This window comes from Coregonus clupeaformis, chromosome 33 (assembly GCF_020615455.1).
Source record: "Coregonus clupeaformis isolate EN_2021a chromosome 33, ASM2061545v1, whole genome shotgun sequence".
In the NCBI taxonomy this organism is placed as follows: Eukaryota; Metazoa; Chordata; class Actinopteri; order Salmoniformes; family Salmonidae; genus Coregonus; species Coregonus clupeaformis.
The window spans coordinates 20,752,408-20,774,471 of NC_059224.1; the positions used below are offsets into that span (position 1 = coordinate 20,752,408).

Below are 22,064 nucleotides of genomic sequence, written 5' to 3' on the forward strand. Positions count from 1 at the left end.
ACCAGGCTGGGAAGACTGAATCTGCAATAGGTAAGCAGCTTGGTTTGAAGAAATCAACTGTGGGAGCAATTATTAGGAAATGGAAGACATACAAGACCACTGATAATCTCCCTCGATCTGGGGCTCCACGCAAGATCTCACCCCGTGGGGTCAAAATGATCACAAGAACGGTGAGCAAAAATCCCAGAACCACACGGGGGGACCTAGTGAATGACCTGCAGAGAGCTGGGACCAAAGTAACAAAGCCTACCATCAGTAACACACTACGCCGCCAGGGACTCAAATCCTGCAGTGCGAGACGTGTCCCCCTGCTTAAGCCAGTACATGTCCAGGCCCGTCTGAAGTGCATTTGGATGATCCAGAAGAGGATTGGGAGAATGTCATATGGTCAGATGAAACCAAAATATAACTTTTTGGTAAAAACTCAACTCGTCATGTTTGGAGGACAAAGAATGCTGAGTTGCATCCAAAGAACACCATACCTACTGTGAAGCAAGGGGTTGGAAACATCATGCTTTGGGGCTGTTTTTCTGCAAAGGGACCAGGACGACTGATCCGTGTAAAGGAAAGAATGAATGGGGCCATGTATCGTGAGATTTTGAGTGAAACCCTCCTTCCATCAGCAAGGGCATTGAAGATGAAACGTGGCTGGGTCTTTCAGCATGACAATGATCCCAAACACACCGCCCGGGCAACGAAGGAGTGGCTTTGTAAGAAGCATTTCAAGGTCCTGGAGTGGCCTAGCCAGTCTCCAGATCTCAACCCCATAGAAAATCTTTGGAGGGGAGTTGAAAGTCTGTGTTGCCCAGCGACAGCCCCAAAACATCACTGCTCTAGAGGAGATCTGCATGGAGGAATGGGCCAAAATACCAGCAACAGTGTGTGAAAACCTTGTGAAGACTTACAGAAAACGTTTGACCTGTGTCATTGCCAACAAAGGGTATATAACAAAGTATTGAGAAACTTTTGTTATTGACCAAATACTTATTTTCCACCATCATATGCCAATAAATTCATTAAAAATCCTACAATGTGATTTTCTGGAATTTCTTTCTCATTTTGTCTGTCATAGTTGATGTGTACCTATGATGAAAATTACAGGCCTCTCTCATCTTTTTAAGTGGGAGAACTTGCACAATTGGTGGCTGACTAAATACTTTTTTCCCCCACTGTATATGCTGAAATCTGGTTGCACAAATAACGTTAGCTAGCAAGCCAAGTGAGCAATGCCCATTGCATGTATTATATATTAGCAGCGTGGCAGTTTCCCAAAGTTTGTTGTTGAATATGAACTTTATTTAGCTAGCTATGCTTTGTGGAAGAATGTGGAATATAAGTTATTATCAACATTGAGTTGTGCTGCACGATCTGTCCATACAACTACAGTCTCGTTGGCTTGTAGCTACTGGCTAGCTAACTGGCTAGAGCAGGCAAGGACGTTCGCTATCTTATTTGTACTTATATGTTCGTTTACAAAGATGACTTCAGCCTTATATATTTTTAAAAAAACTTCCTTGGCAAAATATTGCTAGCTTTCCTCGCTTGTTGGTTAGATACCTAAACAACAGTAGCTCTCATCTGACTGGTATAACGTTATGTTAGCTACCATTAGCTAGCTACAGCTGCTGGGTAGCTAGCTAGCGACCTAGCTAGGTAATCAAAACAAAACCACACTCATTGGTTTATCAAATCAGAAACAGCTCACTTATAACTAATAACAACCGACCCATTTTTTTTTATGTCGTACCAATTATCTGTACGCATTTATTGATTAACCTCAGCTTGAATACCAACATATACAGTAGCCTAGGTTTGTTCTCAAGCACTTCTTATGCTTGGTGCAGGCTGCCAGTTGTGTTGTTGAGCAACCGAGTTGCTGGGCCCGGTTTTAGATAGAACTCTGAGATTCGGCTGAAACATATGTTAGCATTGTCAGAAATGCAACAAAAAGGTACCACCCTATTGGTTCTTATTGAGCACGTGAGAGTGATACATTATACATTTTATCAAAACTGTTGCCTCTACAAGCATATTCAGTCTGAAAGTTGGCAAGTCTAATGGTCACTTTATGGACGCTGTAGTCTTGTTCTTATCCAACGCCTAGATATTGAGCTAGGTCGTGGCAAGAAATTGTATTTTTTCCTAATGCTAAAAATCCGGTATGTGGTTCTCTGTAACGGCCGGACAGCTCATGACGAGGGCCGCCTCATTCATCTCTGCTCTTAGCAAAAGAGTGCCATCTCCACTGCTATTTTAGTTAATCATTTTTTTTGGGGGGGTATTCTGTATAGTTGTCTAATGTTGGTGGGGCATATTATTCTGTTTTAATGTTACTCCTGAATCACTATGATAAATATGAGTTTTTCTTGAGTGCATTTTTAACAGAACTGAGCTTTACTTTGAAGTTCAAACTGTAGGAATTAATACAGGTAAAATTGACACAGACATGGTGGTGTAGCAGGAAGATCCGAATGCTGTGAACCAAGAGGTAGTGAGTTTCAATCTCAGGTAGGACATGTTGAATAATAATTACTGCATAAATACACAATGTAATCATGTAGGATATGTAAGTTTAACACTGTGTGTTAAAAGCACTGTGGGTGTCCCTAACATTTACAACAGACAAAGAGCTGTGAACAGATCAGTGGTTCACCAATCAGGACCTTGATGGGCTTGGCAACAGTAACAAGGGGTGATGTGTAATGAAACTAGAGTGCACGTGCCATGGGTATAACTTTTTTTGGGGTGGGGACCATCAGGTGATGTCTTCGGAACAACCCTGGAACTAGACAAAAACCTCCAGGGGATCATGACAGAAAGTCCTGACAACATCCTAAAATCATCCTTGGGGCCGACGTCCTTGGGACAAACCGGGATCTAGACAAAACCTCCAGGGGACCATGACACAACCAGGGATGTAGTGAAGGGTAAACACACGTAAACGCTGTTTATGCACCTTATAATTTGTGCAATAGTGTTTACTCTTTACCCTTTTATTTTGTAAATTAGCATTTACTCACTTATATTGCGTTCCCAGCATTGATCAAAGCTCAGAATGCTTATATTGTTGATCTGAGTGCCTGCATCTTTGCGACCGAGTCATATCATGAACAGTTGTTTGTTCGTTGTTTGCCTGCACCTTCCGGATTTATCCCCCGGTTTTCCTTGTTAGCAGCACATTCACCACTATCTCAACTGGCTAACTCCGCCCTCTTGCAAGTCACGGCACAGGCCAAACTACCCCAGCTCGGAGTCGGGCTCAGCAGACCAACAGCAAATGGCAATACAAGTAGGCAACTAGACGCCGCTGATAGACTCGTGGCTTTGTGAGATGCAGGTCATAAGGCACTTTTTTTTTTACGTCCGCGACTCCTGCCGTATTTCAGTCAGGTGGCTATCTGCTGGCAGAGACTTCTATTAGTACTGCAGTAGCTAATGTTAAATGACTCTGGCTAAACTCAGCTACTGCTCTGTTCAATCGTTGGGCATCTTTTGAGTTCAATTTCTTTACGTCAACATTTTTCAGAGACAGCAGTGTATGCATTAATGAATCAATTTTACAATCATACAATCAAATTGACTTTGTTATTACCAATCTAACTACATAACAAAATAATGGTAATCATTTATTTGAATGGTAAACAAAATGAGAGAGAGAGAGATGCTTGGGAGGATGCTGCGGTGGACTGACCAGTTGATCTAGCTAATGTTAGCTAGCTACACGGTTGACACTGCCGCTAGCTTAGCCAGGTTATCTAGTGGCAACCTAATGTTTATTAGTTAGCTATTGCCACACACATCTGATTAATCAGAGTCAGTTCGCTGAGGCAATAGATAATCTTTGGGAGATGTGAGAGAGAGACCGATTTAAGTGAATGAATAAAGTTTTGGTGGCAATCGGCTTTGAAATCAGCATATTTTGCGTTATGGTTAGCGTATTACTAGTATTAGGGGTAGTGAATTCATGTTGGCTTCAGCTGTAAGCTAGCAAGGAAAGTTAGCCTACAAAGCTGGAAGCTACCGGTATCGTCTTGCATTGTAAAGTGTTCTAGCATGTATGGACATTGTTTTGCGAACAGTAATTAACAGTTTAAAAATGTCTACATGCAATGTTGCATTATTCAAGTGTGTTAACCTGTGTGCAGCATGAGTGGGGAGCTAACATGATGCAGTCCAGACTCCTAGTGCAGGCTAGGTGGAGCAGGCACGGTGCGCTCGCGCTATAAGGGATACATCGGCTGCGCTGATACAGACTTGATCCGTGAGACACATTTGACAGAAGTAACAAAAATTCTAGTACAGTTTTTCATGTTCTAGTATCGAGTACTGAAGTTTCAGTATATCGTGTAACTCAATGGTGTAAGCTCACTTACTTGCTTTCACCTTGATCCCTGCCCAGTCACGGTAGCTATCCAGGTTCTCGATCAGCCGGGAGCAGAGTTTCACATGGCCAACGTAATCCAGGAGCACATCTATGATGGGTCCTGCCCAGTGGCTAATTGTCGGATCGGAGATTGCCTCACAGAACTGAAAATGAAGGGTTCAAATTGGATTCAAAGAACAACCCGAGATGGATCCCATCTGCATTGCACATTAACCCAACTTACCTGGACGCAAGTGTTGCGTCGAGCTTCGTCCTCGTCAGTAATGTAGTGCAAAGTTTCGCCGAAGACGCTGCCCCTTCTTGAAGTTTTCAGGGGTGGGTGTGGCTTGCTGCCATATGTGCAGTCAAAACAGGAAAGGGCATCACAGCCATTGGACATCAGATACTTCAGATAGTTCAGGATGTGCATATACTTCATACCGAGCATGACCACTGCTGGGAAGGAGCAGGGGTGTGTGGGGATGGACGCATTCATGTTAGCTCCATGCTCCACTAGAGCGGTGATCATTTCCATGTAACCCTGCCTCACAGCAATAAGAAGAGGGTTGAACATGTCAAGGTTGGGGTTAGCGCCTGCCTCCAGAAGCATGTTGGCGGCCTCTAAGTTGCTGTTGGTGACAGCAAAGTAGAGGGCTGTGCTGCGATGGTCCTCATACATTTTGGATCGGTCTTCTGCGAGCTGGACATTGACGTCATAGCCTGCCTCGATAAGCATCTCCAGGATCCAGTCCCTGTTGTGCTCGGCAGCCAGGTGGAGGGGACTGATGCCACTGCGTTGAACTTTGACCTTGCAGGTGGCAGGGATCAGCATGGACACAATTCTACAGAAGAGAAGCACAGGGATCAAATTGAAAGGGAAATGTTTTGCTCGAAGAGAAATCAATGCTTTAAATTAACCAATCAATCAATTCATTGCACTCACTCAAAATGTCCTTTCTGGACAGCTACATGAAGAGGCAGGAGGCCAGACTTGGTTGTTCGGTTAGCATCTGCTTTATGAGATAGAAGCAGTTCCACAACTTCCTTGTGACCATTCTTACTTGCCTCATACAGAGGTGTTTCCCCATCCCTTGCCTGGCTGTTTATATCAGCACCTACAATACACAAGAGCATACACAACATTTATACAATGTTGAAATACAGGAAAACTGGCAACACTGCAACACCACCAGCAACAGATAGTCTGGATGCTTAATGTTTTTTTTCAAATCTGTTCATGCCATTGGAAAGATTAGAATACTTTCTCCAAGATGTAGGCATCAGATACTAGGACATAGAAGTAGTGTTCAGGTTCAATATGTTATGAACTTGTTGTGCTTAAGATCCCAAACTGCATCTTTTAAAATAATCAATAAAAAATAATCTTGAAGCTGGCTTGTGAAAATTTAAAAACGACTCACCTTTGCTAATCAAGAAGTGCAACACGTCCACTCCCCCATTCTGTGTTGCCACATAGAAAGGTTCCATCACGTAATTATTGATTGCATTAAGCTTGGCCCCAGCCTCCAACAACATCTGGCAAATTTCCACATTAGCATGCCCGGCTGCTTCATGGAGAGGTGTCTCACCCTGAACACAAGCCTTGTGTACTGAGGCTCCATACTTCAGGAGGTGGTCTACAATCTCCACATTGGGCTTCTCGCAAGCTGAAAACGCAATGTGACAAACAACACAGGTAACTTTGGTTGAATATTGCTGTTTGTAAAACTTAAGCTGATTGTGTAACAGTGGTGGACTTCGCCAGTATGACCAGTAACCTAGCTTAAGACCTGGAGACTTGTCTTATCCCCAAGCGCTAACACCTACAGATGTCAGATCTTAATATGACCCATTTCGTCGCAGGAGGATAATAATCCTGCAGCAGGAGGATTTGAATGGATATTTAATATTTTGAATCGCCGCAAGGGGGCAGCTGGAAGCGGTGTTTGTAGGCCATACAATAACTTAGACTGCAGGTCCACTGGGAATCAGTCAAGTAGCCTATATAGGCTACGTGCAGGCTACAGCGAGTCTCATGTGAATTCTTATGTGAATTATAATAAATTGACAATATTTGTAGGGGTAGATGTACTTTTCGTTAGGGAAAATCTTTTTTTATATCAATGATTTTATTATATGTTGAAGGCAAGCAATAGGCAGAATAAATGTATGGTTATCTCAGTGCCTGTGTGGTCCAGCACAAACCCGTCGCCAGTCTTAAGGGGGCATATGAAATGCATGGGAGGGCAGGGCACAATTATTATTAGCCTACAGTACGTATATTTAATAATAAATTCCCTCAAGTGGGGGGGGCACAAGCATTTTTGGGGGCGGGCCCGGCCCCCTATGGCCCGCCCATAGCGACGGGTGTGGTCCAGCAGGTACAGCTGCTGACCCTGGCACACATATGCCAGAGTAGGCATTGGTTCAAATCCGGCCCACTACTGCCCTTTGAGTTTTTGGAGGAACTAGTACTTTTCTAGTTATTCTCTGTGGGCTGTACTTCTACTCTTACTCAAGTAATTTCTGAAAGAAGTAACTTACTTTTTACTTTGTTACATTTCATCAAATCACTTCAGTTACATATATTTATATTATTATATACCTGCTGTCAGATGAAAACCTCCTAACGAAAGTTGGTGATTTTCATTTTTGAACATGAATCGATACTATTGGTTCCCCTTTACGTCTGTATAAACGTTTCACATCCCCTAGACTAATGAAATGTATTCAAAATAGCTTGTCATCAAAACTCTTATCTACTCCACGGATCTTGAAGTGAAGCGCACGTCTTCACTAGTAATGGGAAGTTCGGCTGTTTTTACTGACTCAGATCATTTCAACTCGTTCAGTCAAATTAACAAATCTTTCGACACATTTCATTCATTTCATTCAGTAATGCCCAGAGCACGCAGGACCCCCTACCGGCGAATGATGAACTAAAAACTCGAAAGAACCATGATTCTACAAGTCTCTCGTTCACCATAGGGGGCTTGTTATTGGAGCTGTCTATTGATACCTTTGAAACGAGGTCTAGTTGCGGCCGCAACCGGACTAGATTGTGAACAACTCTTGGCAGAATGACACTGCTCGACATGCCTGGCTACCCAAACTCCTTTCTCCGCCCAAATGCCACGCCCACGGACTTTAGAGCAGCAGAAGAATTCAGATTGAGTTGTAAGGCAACTGCTTGACTGCCGCGAGGGAGATTAGCACAATATAGTTCGCGAACTGCAGCAGCTCCCAAACGATTAGTTCTCGAGTTCGAGTTTTGAGCAGAGGCAGGCTGAGTGTGTTTTGGTTCTACTAAAAGCTGTGTCCATCAAGTAACATTCAATAATCAATTAATAGCATTCATTCTTGCACCATGTGATCAATTATCAGTTCTAAACATGTATTTTTCTCCTCTATGCTGCCTGCAGCATGATCTATTTCCCCACGCGCACATGATAGACAGTTGCTGGTTGGAGCACATCTCCATAGCCGCTGAGCTGGAGGAGCGCGTATTAATCCTGCTGTAGAATTCATTGTAGCCAGCAGACTAAAATGAACGAGTAACTCGGAAAAACGAATCATGACTCTCGAGTCAGTAAAAAGAGTCATTCAAAAATAACGAATCGTTTGCGAACTGCACATCACTAGTCTTCACTCCTGAGGATATTTTGTTTTTCGGTTCTTAGCCAGACGCAATCAGAGGTAAGTTGCATTTTAATTACCTTCTGCCTTTGTAATATTATATATTTCTGGAGTAAGATAAACATTTCTAAGATACACCATATATACAAAAGTATGTGGACACCCCTTCAAATTAGTGGATTCGGCTATTTCAGCCACACCCGTTGCTGACAGGTGTATAAAATCGAGCACACAGCCATACAATCTCCATGGACAAACATTGGCAGTAGAATGGCCTTACTGAAGAGCTCAGTGACATTCAACGTGGCACCGTCATAGGATGCCACCTTTCCAACAAGTCAGTTTGTCAAATTCCTGCCCTGCTAGAGCTGCCCTGGTCAACTGTAAGTGCTGTTATTGTGCAGTGGAAACATCTAGGAGCAACAACGGCTCAGCCGCAAAGTGGTAGGCCACACAAGCTTACAGAACAGGAGCGCCTAAAAATCGTCTGTCCTCGGTTGCAACACTCACTTCCCAAGTTCCAAACTGCCTCTGGAAGCAACGTCAGCACAATAATTGTTCGTTGGGATCTGGAGTGGTGTAAAGCTCGCCGCCATTGGACTCTGGAGCAGTGGAAACGTGTTCTCTGGAGTAATGAATCGTTCTTTACCATCTGGCAGTCCGACGGACAAATCTGGGTTTGGCGGATGCCAGGAGAACGCCACCAGCCCCAATGTATAGTGCCAACTGTAAAGTTTGGTGGAGGAGGAATAATGGTCTGGGGCTGTTTTTCATGGTTCGGGCTAGGCCCCTTTTTCCAGTGAAGGGAAATCGTAATGCTACAGCATACAATGACATTCTTGACGATTCTGTGCTTCCAATTTTGTGACAACAGTTTGGGGAAGGCACTTTCCTGTTTCAGCATGACAATGCCCCCGTTCAGAAAGCGAGGTCCATACAGAAATGGTTTGTTGAGATCGGTGTGGAAGAACTTGACTGGCCTGCACAGAGCCCTGACTTCAACCCCATTGAACACCTTTGGGATGAATTGGAATGCCGACTGAGAGCCAGGCCTAATCGCCCAACATCAGTGCCCGACCTCACTAATGCTCTTGTGGCTGTATGGAAGCAAGTTCCCTCAGCAATTTTCCAACGTCTAGTGGAATGCCTTCCCAGAAGAGTGGAGGCTGTTATAGCAGCAAAGGGATTTTGGAATGGATGTTCGACGAGCAGTTGTCCACATACTTTTGGTCATGTACAGTATAATTCTGCTGTTGAAATTGTGTTTTGAGGGCAAGTGTAAATCAAATGTCTAGGTAGATAACTAGCTAGATCTCCTGTTTTTAGCTCCCAATATGATCTCCGTTTGTTAGCCAACAAGCCACCTTGTCATTGGCGTAAAGAGTGAACAGATTAATCAGATGTGTGTGGCAATAGCTAACTAATAAATATTAGGTTGGCAATAAACATTAGGTTGCCACTAGATACGCTGGCTAAGCTAGCTGGTGAGCTGCGGTGTCAACCGCATAGCTAGCTAACGTTAGCTAGATCAACGGGTCAGTCCACAGCAGCATCCTCCCACGCATTGCTCTCTCTCTCTCTCTCTCTGTCTCTGTCTCTGTGTGTGTCTAAATGTCATCTCAGCAAGCTTTTTGTGCTATGTATTAGAAATAAAATAAAAATTGTGTATGTGTGTATTTTTATTTACAGCTTGTAGCGGCACAACTGAGGGTGATAATAATGCCCAGCCAAGAAAATAAAATACCCTTCAAAGTGGAATGGGGAGGTTCGGAAGAGGAGGATGGAGGGTAAAACCGGTTTTGTCTAGAAGGGATACAGCTTTTGTCAAATTGACTTTTCGTTGCAGGTTAGGAGAATTAATGTAGCAGGTTAGGAGGTTAAGGTTAGGAAAAGGGTTAGGGTTAGCTAAAATGCAAAAAATAATAACAATCTGTATCCCATCTAGACATGACCGGTAAAGGTAGGCCTACCGTAGAAGTTGAGTTATGATGAACTTCACAGGGTGGTGAAAGTGCACGGTGATGAGCTTGATTCTCCTTTCCAATAAATATTGAGGGTCTTATTCTGGTGACATGATGATCGATGCTTGACTGCCGTTTGACAAGTAAAAATATTCTCGCTCTTATCCATAATAATCTCATCATGTACAGTAGACTAGCTTACCCGCACTATATCTGCAAGCTGTTAACTAGAGCACAAGTCCCAAGATCAGAGTAGGCACATTTATTTAACGCAACAGTGTTGTGACAAAACTATTTGTAGAGTTGAAAATGTAATGGAAACACATTGAACTTTAGTTTTTTATTCGGTACATGAAAACTTAAGCGAAAAAGGAAACCTAGCTATAGAAGTAAAGTATTTCCTTGTTTACCACGGCAAATATACTGTGGCAATTTACCTGACACTTTGTATAAATGGAAACTAATGTTGGTATAGCCTACCCTACTGACTGTTATTATTTTATTTGTTTACTATTTATGTTATCCATAAGTGTCTAGTATGGTCATTTCTTATTGAGATCGGGGGTAAAATAACCCTGGACTGTCCATATTTGAAATGTGTAACTACATCAAGTCAATCGGGGGATTGCATCATTAGTACCAGAAGAGCTTGGGCCAGAATCGAACCCTTAGGATACACTAGACCCTTGTATGTTATAGCCTAGTGGAGACCAATATCTATATTGTGTTATTAAGCTTTATAAAACGACAGTTGTTGGTGTGTGTGGCTGCATTTCAGATACATTTTTGTACATTTGAATGTTGCAGTAATAGGGCCTAGGCCTATAGCGTTTGAGGGAGCGAGAACGTTATTTTAAGATCGCAAGCCCTGATCCCAATGACTCGACTTCCCCCGCATGGAGAGAAAGACAACTGCTTATTTTTAGCCTCTGACGAGGCTCATTTGAATTTCCTGATGCATCAGGAAAATTCTCTGCGACAAAAGAATGATCAAGTTAAGATCTGACATCTGTAGGATATATTTACCTTTGAAGAGTGGTGTTTCTCCATCCTTATTGGCAATGTCTGGATTGGCACCTCTGTCCAGAAGGCACTCCACACAGTTCACATGGTGAAAGGTGGCAGCCAAAAGAAGTGGGGTCTGATTGTAACTACCACATGTGTTCACCATACCAGGATGGGCTGTAGGAACGACAACAGAGCTTTGTGACCAAAGCAAGTGAAAATAATGAGCATGTACTGATAAAGGATCTGCCTGAGATTCAAGAGAACTGTGTGTATAAAATAGAAACCATTCTCAATTACACTTGTCTTTGTTTTACTCTCACCTCTTAATAGAATCTTGAGGCATTCTTTTTGACCGTAATATGCAGCTTCGTGTAGAGAAATCCATCCTTCCTGATTTGGTACCAAGAGACTCATTGGGTTACATTTCACTATCTCTTTCAAAGCCTTTAAATCACCATTCTTGATCACTGTCACCAGGGGTCTTGCATCTCTAAAACATAGACAAAGATTAAGGAGAAAATGGTCATTCAATTTAGTGTCATTATGACTCTTGTTCAAAACCAACCTATCCTCAATTATCAATTTAAGTAAGTAGAAGTAGCCATATCATGTAAACATTAGCGGCATCAGGACACACATTGTGGAAAACCTGTGTTACTGCTGTCCCTGTTAGAGAGATGTCTCAATACTCACCATCTGATTTCTATGTTGGGAATTTTGGAATTATAATAAATCTGTGCACCAACTAAATGCTCATCAAAATAATGATTTGTTTTCACACTCATCCTTTCTGGCATACATACTGTCAAAATAAGTTAAAGGGTTGACAGACTAACATAATAGGGTCTGCTGATGGAGGGTTTGCAGGTGAGGTGTTTGGATGTGGGTTGGCTGGGTTCGGATTGGCTCTGGGAAAGTCATACATGTGCCTTGTTGCAGAGGGGAGCCTGAAACGGGTCGTGAATTGATTTGGCTGGTAATTGGGTTGCCGATCCACAGGTTGTGATGATTGAATTGACCCAATAGAGTTGTTGTCCTCAATGAGGCTGCGATCGATGGCCAGCTTCATCAGCTCGTCATCTGACAGGGCGCTGTAAGGACTGTAGTCATCAAAACCTCTAGGGGTGACCATTGCTCCAGACATGGTCGATCTGGTTGCAAGGATACAAAAGTCATGACAATGAAACATACTACAATTTAACTGCACTTTTAAAACTGTATTCAGTATGTAACCAAAATCACGTCAAAGTAAAATGGCTAAAAATAAAAATACATATTTTATATGAAAGCCAATATATGACCAGTCAAAACTCATGATCATTAAGGATTCAGATTTTGTTGGCCCCATATTCAAGTAATAGTATACATTTCAGCTTCAATGTTGGTATCGATTGCAAAGAAATGAAATACGCCTGTAATACTCATGTAACTTGAGTGTGTCAACAAGATGTGAAAGACTGCACAAGTAGTTGTTGAAATTTGCTGCACATGTACTAATGCCAAAGAGGTAATTCAAGACAACTTTGAGTTCAAATATTGCAGATACATTTTATTGCCAAGTCAATGTTGTGGGTATATAGTGTATTGTTTTAGCCAAGCACTAACACACCTTTATTCTACTTGCCACCAAGCTCTTGATAAGTGTTAATGCTGGGATATAACATAAATATGCACATCATATAGCCCATTTCAAACAGACAGTGGGAACTTAAGCCAAAAGCTTAATATTTTTTTAACTTGATTTGAAGCTGTACATAATTCGTTTACAAAGTCTCCTATGAGAACAAAAACATAAACAATGGAGTAGTATATATTTAGTTTTTGGTTATGATAGCGTAACACAGTAGCTGTACCAATGTCATTCATAAATGGAAATGACAGAAAATCTTAGACTGTAATGTCGATTGCAAACCACATGGTTAGGGTTAGGTTAATTCATGACATTTCTTGATGTAATTTCTCTACAGTAACTATACTAGTATACAATTTTAAACAGTAATTCAACCATTCCTTTCCACTAAGGCATTGTTTTCTAGATCATTGTTTTGAGGTGCAGCAGTTATAAGATACAGCTGAGTAATAGCTTCCTAGCTGGTTACCAAAGTAATTTTGCTGAAGGCAACTTAGTGTAAATTGCAATTAATGAAAATATGCATGCATAAAGTCCTTATACAGCTTATTAATAACATGGTTATTAGCATAAACAATCTAATGTAGCTGAAGCCAACTTAGTAAAGTAAAAAAACAAAAAAACATAGACATGCTATCGCTACCTTTCAGAGTCTGCAGTGTGCAGTCAAAACACTGTAACTGTAGACCAGCAGTTGTTAGATTGCAGTTATCGAGACGTGATGAGGATTTGAAAATGTCTTGTACTCTGAGTGGTTCTCCATGCGAATGAAGAAAAAGCAACAGCTCCAATGTTCATGACATATTCCAAAGTGGGTCTTGATTTCATGTTTTGCCAAGCTGACCCATGATGGCAAAGTTTGCTTGCATGTGTTGCTCAGAATAGGGATGCCCTACTTCAGATATGGCATGGTTGATGCTGACAGCTAAGTTCCTAGAGGGGGAGGGGGGGGGAGTTAAGAAGGTCATACCAAGGATCATTTAGCTATTGGATTTTGAATTTTAGGACCCTTATAGGTATAAAAATATATATATATATATATTATGTTTAAAAAAATAAATGTATTTGATGAAACATTGAATTTGGCCTTACTACTATTATCCCATAGAAACAGATAGTCAAAAATAAATCTGTATGTTAGCTTAGTTTTACACCTCTCAAACACAGGAAATTGATGGCTGAAAAGTAGAAACCCTCAGGTGGGTATGCACGTAGCTTTTTTGAACAAAATAATATGGAATGCATACATCCACTCTTTTGCCTTATTAAAACAAACAGCTGATTCAAGAAGAAACATAAGCAGAATTTAATGATCGGTGAGCTAATGGTGGCAAGCAAAATTTAAAAAATCTGTCCTCTCATCCATGTTGCAAGATGTACTTGATCAGTCTACCAGGAAGGGGTAGGGTGTTGAGGTGCTTCAGTCTGTGCACTCCCACCTGCTTGTAAATCTTCAGTCTGCACAGTTGCATCAGTGGACATGGTGGCCCCAGGACACGAGGATCAAATAAAAGCTTGTGTTACGAGGTGGGAACCAGTACTGCAGTTTGAAAATCTGACAGTGGGTTTTTACATTTACATTTACGTCATTTAGCAGACGCTCTTATCCAGAGCGACTTACAGGAGCAATTAGGGTTAAGTGCCTTGCTCAAGGGCACATCGACAGATTTTTCACCTAGTTGCCCCCCCCCCCCGGCTTTGACTAGGCCATTCCAAGATATTTAACTGTTTCCCCTTAAACTACTCAAGTGTTGCTTTAGCAGTATGCTTAGGGTCATTGTCCTGCTGGAAGGTGAACCTCCGTCGCAGTCTCAAATCTCTGGAAGACTGAAACAGGTTTCCCTCAAGAATTTCCCTGTATTTAGCGGCATCCATCATTCCTTCAATTCTGACCAGAGTACCTTCTTCCATATGTTTGGGGAGTCTCCCACATGCCTTTTGGCGAACACCAAACATGCTTTTTTCTGGCCACTCTTCCCTGCTCTGTGGAGTGTATGGCTTAAAGTGGTCCTATGGACAGATACTCCAATCTCCGCTGTGGAGCTTTGCAGCTCCTTCAGGGTTATCTTTGGTCTCTTTGTTGCCTCTCTGATTAATGCCCTCCTTGCCTGGTCCGTGAGTTTTGGTGGGCAGCCCTCTCTTGGCAGGTTTGTTGTGGTGCCATATTCTTTCCATTTTTTAATAATGGATTTAATGGTGCTCCGTGGGATGTTCAAAGTTTCTGATATTTTTTTATAACCCAACCCTGATCTGTACTTCTCCACAACTTTGTCCCTGACCTGTTTGGAGAGCTCCTTGGTCTTCATGGTTCCCCTTGCTTAGTGGTGTTGCAGACTCTGGGGCCTTTCAGAACAGGTGTATATATACTGAGATCATGTGACAGATCATGTGACACTTAGATTGCACACTGGTGGACCTTATTTAACTAATTATGTGACTTCTGAAGGTAATTGGTTGCACCATATCTTATTTAGGGGCTTCATAGCAAAGGGGGTGAATACATATGGACTCACCACTTTTCCGTTATTTATTTTTTTGAATTTTTTGAAACAATATATTTTTTGCATTTCACTTCACCAATTTGGACTATTTTGTATATGTCCATTACATGAAATCCAAATAAAAATCCATTTAAATTACAGGTTGTAATGGAACAAAATAGGAAAAACGCCAAGGGGGATGAATACTTTTGCAAGGCACTGTAATTTCCTGCAGTTCTGCACATTTTGCCATGGCTTTTGCTGTGTTCTTATGCTATCTGAGTGACTCAAACATTATAACAACATCAATGGGGGCCCCATGCCATGCCATGTTTGGAATTTTAGATTCTCTCTGACTGTCTAGTTTTTATTTTGGTGGTTGTTAGGTCTCAAAGATGATCATATAAATATATAGCTCCATTATATGTTTTTAGTTGTTTAAGTTTACACTGAAAACGTTTTACCATCCCAAATTCATTTTTTTAGCATATTTTTGGGAGTGGACAGAAAAAACAGCTCACCTTTGTTTAGCCAGTGACCAATCAAATCAAATTTCATGCATTGCGCCAAAACAGACCAATAAAATCAAGCTGTGCACACAAACTGAACTCAAGTAAACTTGAGTACAGTACAGTAGAGCACAGTACAGTAGAGTACATTACAGTAGAATACAGTAGAGTAGGGTACATACAGTGCAGTATAGTAGAGCACAGTACAGTACAATAGAGCACAGTACAGTAGAGCACAGTACAGTAAAGTAGAGTACAGAAAAGTAGAGTATAGTAAAGTAGAGTACAGTACAGTACATTAGAGTACAGTACAGTAGATCACAGTAGAGCACAGTAAAGTAGAGTACAGTACAGTTGTGGTCAAAAGTTTTGAGAATTACACAAATATTAATTTTCACAAATTCTGCTGCCTCAGTTTTTATGATGGCAATTTGCATATACTCCAGAATGTTATGAAGAGTGATCAGATGAATTGCAATTAATTGCAAAGTCCCTCTTTGCCATGAAAATGAACTTAATCATTTCCACTGCATTTCAGCCCTGCCACAAAAGGACCAGCTGACATCATGTCAGTGATTCTCTCGTTAACACAGGTGAGAGTGTTGACGAGGACAAGGCTGGAGATCACTCTGTCATGCTGATTGAGTTAGAATAACAGACTGGAAGCTTTAAAAGGAGGGTGGTGCTTGAAATCATTGTTCTTCCTCTGTTAACCATGGTTACCTGCAAGGAAACACGTGCCGTCATCATTGCTTTGCACAAAAAGGGCTTCACAGGCTAGTAAGATTGCACCTAAATCAACCATTTATCGGATCATCAAGAACTTCAAGGAGAGAGGTTCAATTGTTGTGAAGAAGGCCTCAGGGCACCCAAGAAAGTCCAGCAAGCGCCAGGACCGTCTCCTAAAGTTGATTCAGCTGCGGGATCGGGGCACCACCAGTGCAGAGCTTGCTCACGAATGGCAGCAGGTAGGTGTGAGTGCATCTGCACGCACAGTGAGGCGAAGACTTTTGGAGGATGGCCTGGTGTCAAGAAGGGCAGCGAGGAAGCCACTTCTCTCCAGGAAAAACATCAGGGACAGACTAATATTCTGCAAAAGGTACAGGGATTGGACTGGTGAGGACTGGGGTAAAGTCGTTTTCTCTGATGAATCCCCTTTCCGATTGTTTGGGGCATCCGGAAAAAAGCTTGTCCGGAGAAGACAAGGTGAGCGCTACCATCAGTCCTGTGTCATGCCAACAGTAAAGCATCCTGAGACCATTCATATGTGGGGTTGCTTCTCAGCCAAGGGAGTGGGCTCACTCACAATTTTGCCTAAGAACACAGCCATGAATAAAGAATGGTACCAACAGTACCAGTCTTGATAAAGACTTCTGCAATCAAGACTTCTGCAATCCGCCCTGGCATGCTGTCAATTAACTTCTGCAATCAAGACTTCTGCAATCCGCCCTGGCATGCTGTCAATTAACTTCTGGGCCACATCCTGACTGATGGCAGCCCATTCTTGCATAATCAATGCTTGGAGTTTGTCAGAATTTGTGGGTTTTTGTTTGTCCACCCGCCTCTTGAGGATTGACCACAAGTTCTCAATGGGATTAAGGTCAACACTGCAAATATTGACTCTTTGCATAAACGTAATGTAATTGTCAATAAAAGCCTTTGACACTTATGGAATGCTTGTAATTATACTTCAGTGTAACATCTGACAAAAATATCTAAAAACACTGAAGCAGCAAATTTTGTGAAGACCAATACTTGTGTCATTCTCAAAACTTTTGACCACGACTGTATATCACATTATAGAAATCTGTGTTTTGGCCAAATAGATGTCAATGTTTGGGCTCCTGAAGGGTTGGAGCCCCCCTGCTGGCTATGCATCTCAATACTCTTACACTTTTTCCTGAAGTGTGCACTATTTCATAGTTTCGATGTCTTCACTATTATTCTAAATAATAAAATAGTAAAAATAAAGAAAAACCCTCGAATGAGTAGGTGTGTCCAAGCTTTTGACTGGTACTGTATATTTTTTAATTGTTTTGTAAAAAAAAAAACTTTGTTCTCTTGATCCTGTCGTGGATGTGACCTTGTTATGTTTTGTAAATAAGGGGGCGGGAACAACTAATACAAAAAAAACTAATAAATATAGAGCTGAAAAGAGAGCCAAAGAGAAGATGAGGCGATTATGTCATCCACCCATGGCTCTTAATTGTGTTGTTTCAGGCTCCATAGGGAAGAGTGTCACACGTCTTCAGGTAAGGATAAACAACATGTAACAGTGAGGTGCCATTCACTGTCTACAGTAGAGTTATCAAAGAATAATCGCTCAAACACCATGAGGAAATGTATTAACCTCACACAGTTTAGGAAGACAAAACACACCCTGCCTGGTGGAAAATCAAACAACCATTTTTCTCCTGCCATCGACTGATGCTTTAAAGCGGCAATCAGCAGTAGAAAGAATAACAAAGCGAAATCCCCGCCCTTGTTTCGGTAAAAAGCAGAGGGATGGGGCTCGAGAAATATACCACTCTCAAATTCTTAGACAGAGCTATGGATGCAAGGACTGACCATCCATGATATCAAAATGATAGTTTTAACCATATTTTTAGGCTGTACAGTATTTGTTTACATTTACTTTGTTTACAAATATTGGAGTAAAACAAGCTTATATTTTGGGTTCTGATGGGGTACGACAGTTGAACGAAGCTCATGAGGCACTTATAAGTTATATTCTTCAAGAATTTATGGGTACATATTATTCATTAATTGGTCCAAAACTACAGATTGCCCCTTTAAATGCCTCTAAATAATAACCTGTCATAGGCCTGGACCAGACTGATCTCTCTCTTCTCTTTTCTCTCCTGTTCTCTTTTTCTTTTCTATTTGTCCTGACACACGGATTCGCTGCTGTGCGGACACGGTGGGGTCATTCAGTGAGTGGTTGCCTTGGCAACCACTCACACTGATGTGTCATCTACTGAGCGGGGCAGCTTTGACCGTGTCTGAGGGTGTGTGTGTGTCCGTGCCTGCATGCTTGTGTGTTTGTGTGAGTGTGTGTCCTACCCTGTCAACAGGCCAGTAGGTCAGAATGCAAAGTCAGCAGTCAGCTCTCCTCAATGACCATGGCTTCATGGTAACAGTCAGCTCTCCTCAATGACCATGGCTTCATGGTAACAGTCAGCTCTCCTCAATGACCATGGCTTCATGGTAACAGTCAGTTCTCTTCAATGACCATGGCTTCATCATAACAGCTCTCTCTCCACTCTGAAAAGTAATTGTATTGGTGATCCTGCCAAACGTTCTCCCAACTGTACACCCCAAATCATACATAAAAAGATCAGTTTTTCCTCCAAGAGGATTTATGATTTATGAGTCCGTAAGAAAAGCACAGCTCCACCAGGACTATCAACGCACTACTGTACTGTATTGGCTTTCAGTTACATTGATCATAAAACGACTGCCTTACCCTGTCCACAGGGAAAATAAGAATTAAATCACTTAAAGAGAGGGGGGAAATCAATCACCCCATGAAAAATCACACTGCTTTTCCTTTCATTAATTAGACACAGTGAAATGGATTACTATAATTGAGAATTTTTGGGCAGCAACATTTCATGTTGGTTCATGAACACCCCACCTAGAAAATAATCTAGGGGTAACACTGGAACCCCATAAACAGAGAGGCCTCACTGACTCATGATGCTAGTTCATGATGCTACACTCTAATACTAGTTCATGATGCTAAACTCTAATGCTAGTTCATAATGCTACACTCTAATACTAGTTCATGATGCTACACTCTAATGCTAGTTCATAATGCTACACTCTATTACTAGTTAATGATGCTACACTCTAATGCTAGTTCATAATGCTACACTCTAATGCTAGTTCACGATGCTACACTCTAATGCTAGTTCACGATGCTACACTCATGCCAGTTCTCAACCACCATCTAAGGCCTGAGCCCTGGGGCCTGAGAGCTGAGGACACTAGACAGCTGAAGTCAGTGTGAATGAACAGTGTTTCCCCAAGGGAAACTAATGAATAATAATCAGGTTGTAAATTGCAACCCTCTACAGGAAATTAGAGACTGATTGAAGGCTCCTCCTCTTCCTGCACATCATTGATCCACAGCAGCCGTCACCACAGCAACACTCACTCAGACCTCCCCAGGTTGAACTGAACTCACTGAGCCTGGGACACTTCTGTTATCCCATCTCGTGTTTGTGATTAGGATAGGCATGAAATAAATCTGATCTATGACCAGTCAGTCACTCATTACACTGGCACTGGGCCTGACAGGTGTGAGGTGAGGTGTTGATCCAGAGACAGTTTGTTTGTGTTTTGTGGGGTAGGGCCTATTCTAAAGGTTAGATTATGATTGGCACTTCTCTCTGAGGCCCCTACCCTCAGGGTAGATAGCTGACATAAACTCATTTTTAGATTATAATAATGTAAAACACATTGGAAGCCACTAATATATTTCATCATGGTAACCGCAAAGTGACCTTGAAGACAGACTGGCCACTGGCCACTCGATCACCTGTAATGGTTGCTTGGGAACCTGAGAGCACACTGCGATGCAGCAGTCACTTAGGTGAGATCAATACAGGGTAGTGTTTCTGTAAGACCATATGAGGTCAACAACACAGGACAAAGCACACCAAAAACCATTATGTGACCTGTATACCTTGTTTGGGTATGGCGGCCTGGCGAGGTTGACTCCATCTCTGATTACTTTATCCCTAATCATGATCTTCAGCTTCAGTTTGGGGTAAATCACCAGCTCCCTCCGGTTGCCAAGCATCAGGTTCCTCTGCGCGCCTAGATACACGCCCCCATTTCTTCCGACCCGGTCACTATTTGGTTCGGTCCAAGACTTGGAACCCAGGAGTTTGGACTCGTAATGGTCCAATAGGTGGCTGTTGGGTGGCGTGGTGGGCATTGGCTCAAGCATGAAATACAGCCCGGCGGCCACCTCATCCTCAGCTTTCAGCCTTTGCACCGCGTCATGGAACCTTTGCCAGTGGTGCGGTATGTAGACACCGTCGCCTTCCAGATCATCGTAGCCGTTATCCACGATGGACTCCACATACTGAGAGAGCCAGGGCTCCCCCTCTTGACAGCAGAGAGAAAATGTAAGTTTTAAAGTTAATTTCCTGCAATTTTGTCATGGGGCATAGTGAATTTTTTGCACATTTAATGCAATTCTACTCATTTTGCCATGGGGCAGAGATACATTTTTGCAGTTTTAAAGCTAATTTGCAGAAATGTTTCCCATTTTGCCATGGGGTGGAGAGAAATAATCTTTGCAGTTTTAAAGCAAATTTCTTGCAATTCTACACATGACTTATGCCATGTTAATGATATCAGAGCAAGAGTGACTAACCAAATCAATGGAGGTCAGGGCCCCTGGGTACATGCCCTGCTTGTCCAGTTGGTCATTCTGCCATGATTACTACACCTTTAGATAACTGACTAGACTAACTTAGCAATCTAAAAATTGTCAGCTGACATGGCTAATTGATTGACAGTCAGTGACTGACAAAACAAGAGAAAAACTGCTGATGCACAACCAAATTTCGAACTTGCACCTTCTACTTCTATTCTAACGCACGCCACAGTAAGTTGAGACCTGACTGAGTTCCTAAACTACACTTCTAGTGGCCAGGGGCCCCCTAGTGGCCAGCAGCCCTAAATGACCGCTTATGCCTGGAGCCAGCCCTGGAGAGAGCTTGAGGGTCTTCAGCCATTCAAACACAATGCTGGGTCCACCGGTAGTCATTTTGGGGAGCAAAAATAAGAAAAATGTAAAGGAAAAAGGTTCACAGCATGTTACCACCCATACACAAAAAAATGTTTTATGCACGCATGACTGTAAGTCGCTTTGGATAAAAGCGTCTGCTAAATGGCATATTATTATTATTATTATTATTATTACTGTTTTCCCTCAACCTAAGTATTCAGTAAATAACCAGATAAACACTATAGTGAGTAATTTAGCTTTATACTAATGAAATTCCCGATAGACGTAGCATGCTCATCATCTAGCGCCATATTCAATGACCAAACGTATCTTTCACACATACTTAAAGTGTTACAGGAAAGTCCCCAGTATCCCCACTACTATGAATAGTCCCCAGCCCCATACCAATGCTCTTGTGTCCTAGTGGCCCTGTCTGGATTCCTCTCAAATGAATGGAACTGATTTGTGAGTGTTTGCTGCCATCTAGTGAAAAAGGATTGATTTATCACTAACTGAGTCGATCTGGGACTTGACCTTGATGAGATCATCCTGATGCTCAGCTTTTACCCTCAAACTACATGATACTTTCGGAGGCACCCACTTTTAGATATCCCAGATGTTATATCAATGCTGTATGACTATAGCTTCGGCCTCAAGTCAGTACTGTAACCAATTATTCTGTGTTAATACTGACTTATTTGATCAATAACTGGGTGAAAGGAGCAGCACCT

General features: G+C 42.0%; 2 protein-coding genes across 3 annotated transcripts in view; both read right to left on the reverse strand.

The window, feature by feature from the left end:
• LOC121548772 (ankyrin repeat and SOCS box protein 2) overlaps positions 1–13,453 on the reverse strand; it is a 44,339-nt gene extending 30,886 nt beyond the window's left edge. Inside the window, exons 1-8 of one of the 2 annotated variants that reach the window (XM_041860325.1) lie at positions 13,242–13,453; positions 11,805–12,119; positions 11,289–11,458; positions 10,987–11,142; positions 5,785–6,030; positions 5,307–5,478; positions 4,608–5,205; positions 4,374–4,527 (exon numbers count right to left, since the gene is read on the reverse strand). In XM_041860325.1, the coding sequence (XP_041716259.1) occupies positions 4,374–4,527; positions 4,608–5,205; positions 5,307–5,478; positions 5,785–6,030; positions 10,987–11,142; positions 11,289–11,458; positions 11,805–12,112 (1,804 nt within the window). In that variant the 5' untranslated portion in view covers positions 12,113–12,119; positions 13,242–13,453. The remainder of the gene's footprint in view (positions 1–4,373; positions 4,528–4,607; positions 5,206–5,306; positions 5,479–5,784; positions 6,031–10,986; positions 11,143–11,288; positions 11,459–11,804; positions 12,120–13,241) is intronic. The other variant, XM_041860326.2, reaches the window with a different exon arrangement.
• Positions 13,454–19,858: 6,405 nt separating this feature from the next.
• LOC121548698 (sterile alpha motif domain-containing protein 5-like) lies at positions 19,859–21,372 on the reverse strand. The gene is made up of 3 exons (XM_041860227.1): positions 21,324–21,372; positions 20,278–20,693; positions 19,859–19,882 (listed from the first exon to the last, which is right to left on the reverse strand). Exons 1-3 carry the CDS (start codon positions 21,370–21,372, stop codon positions 19,859–19,861), a joined length of 489 nt encoding a protein of 162 aa, XP_041716161.1.
• Positions 21,373–22,064: the final 692 nt, after the last annotated feature.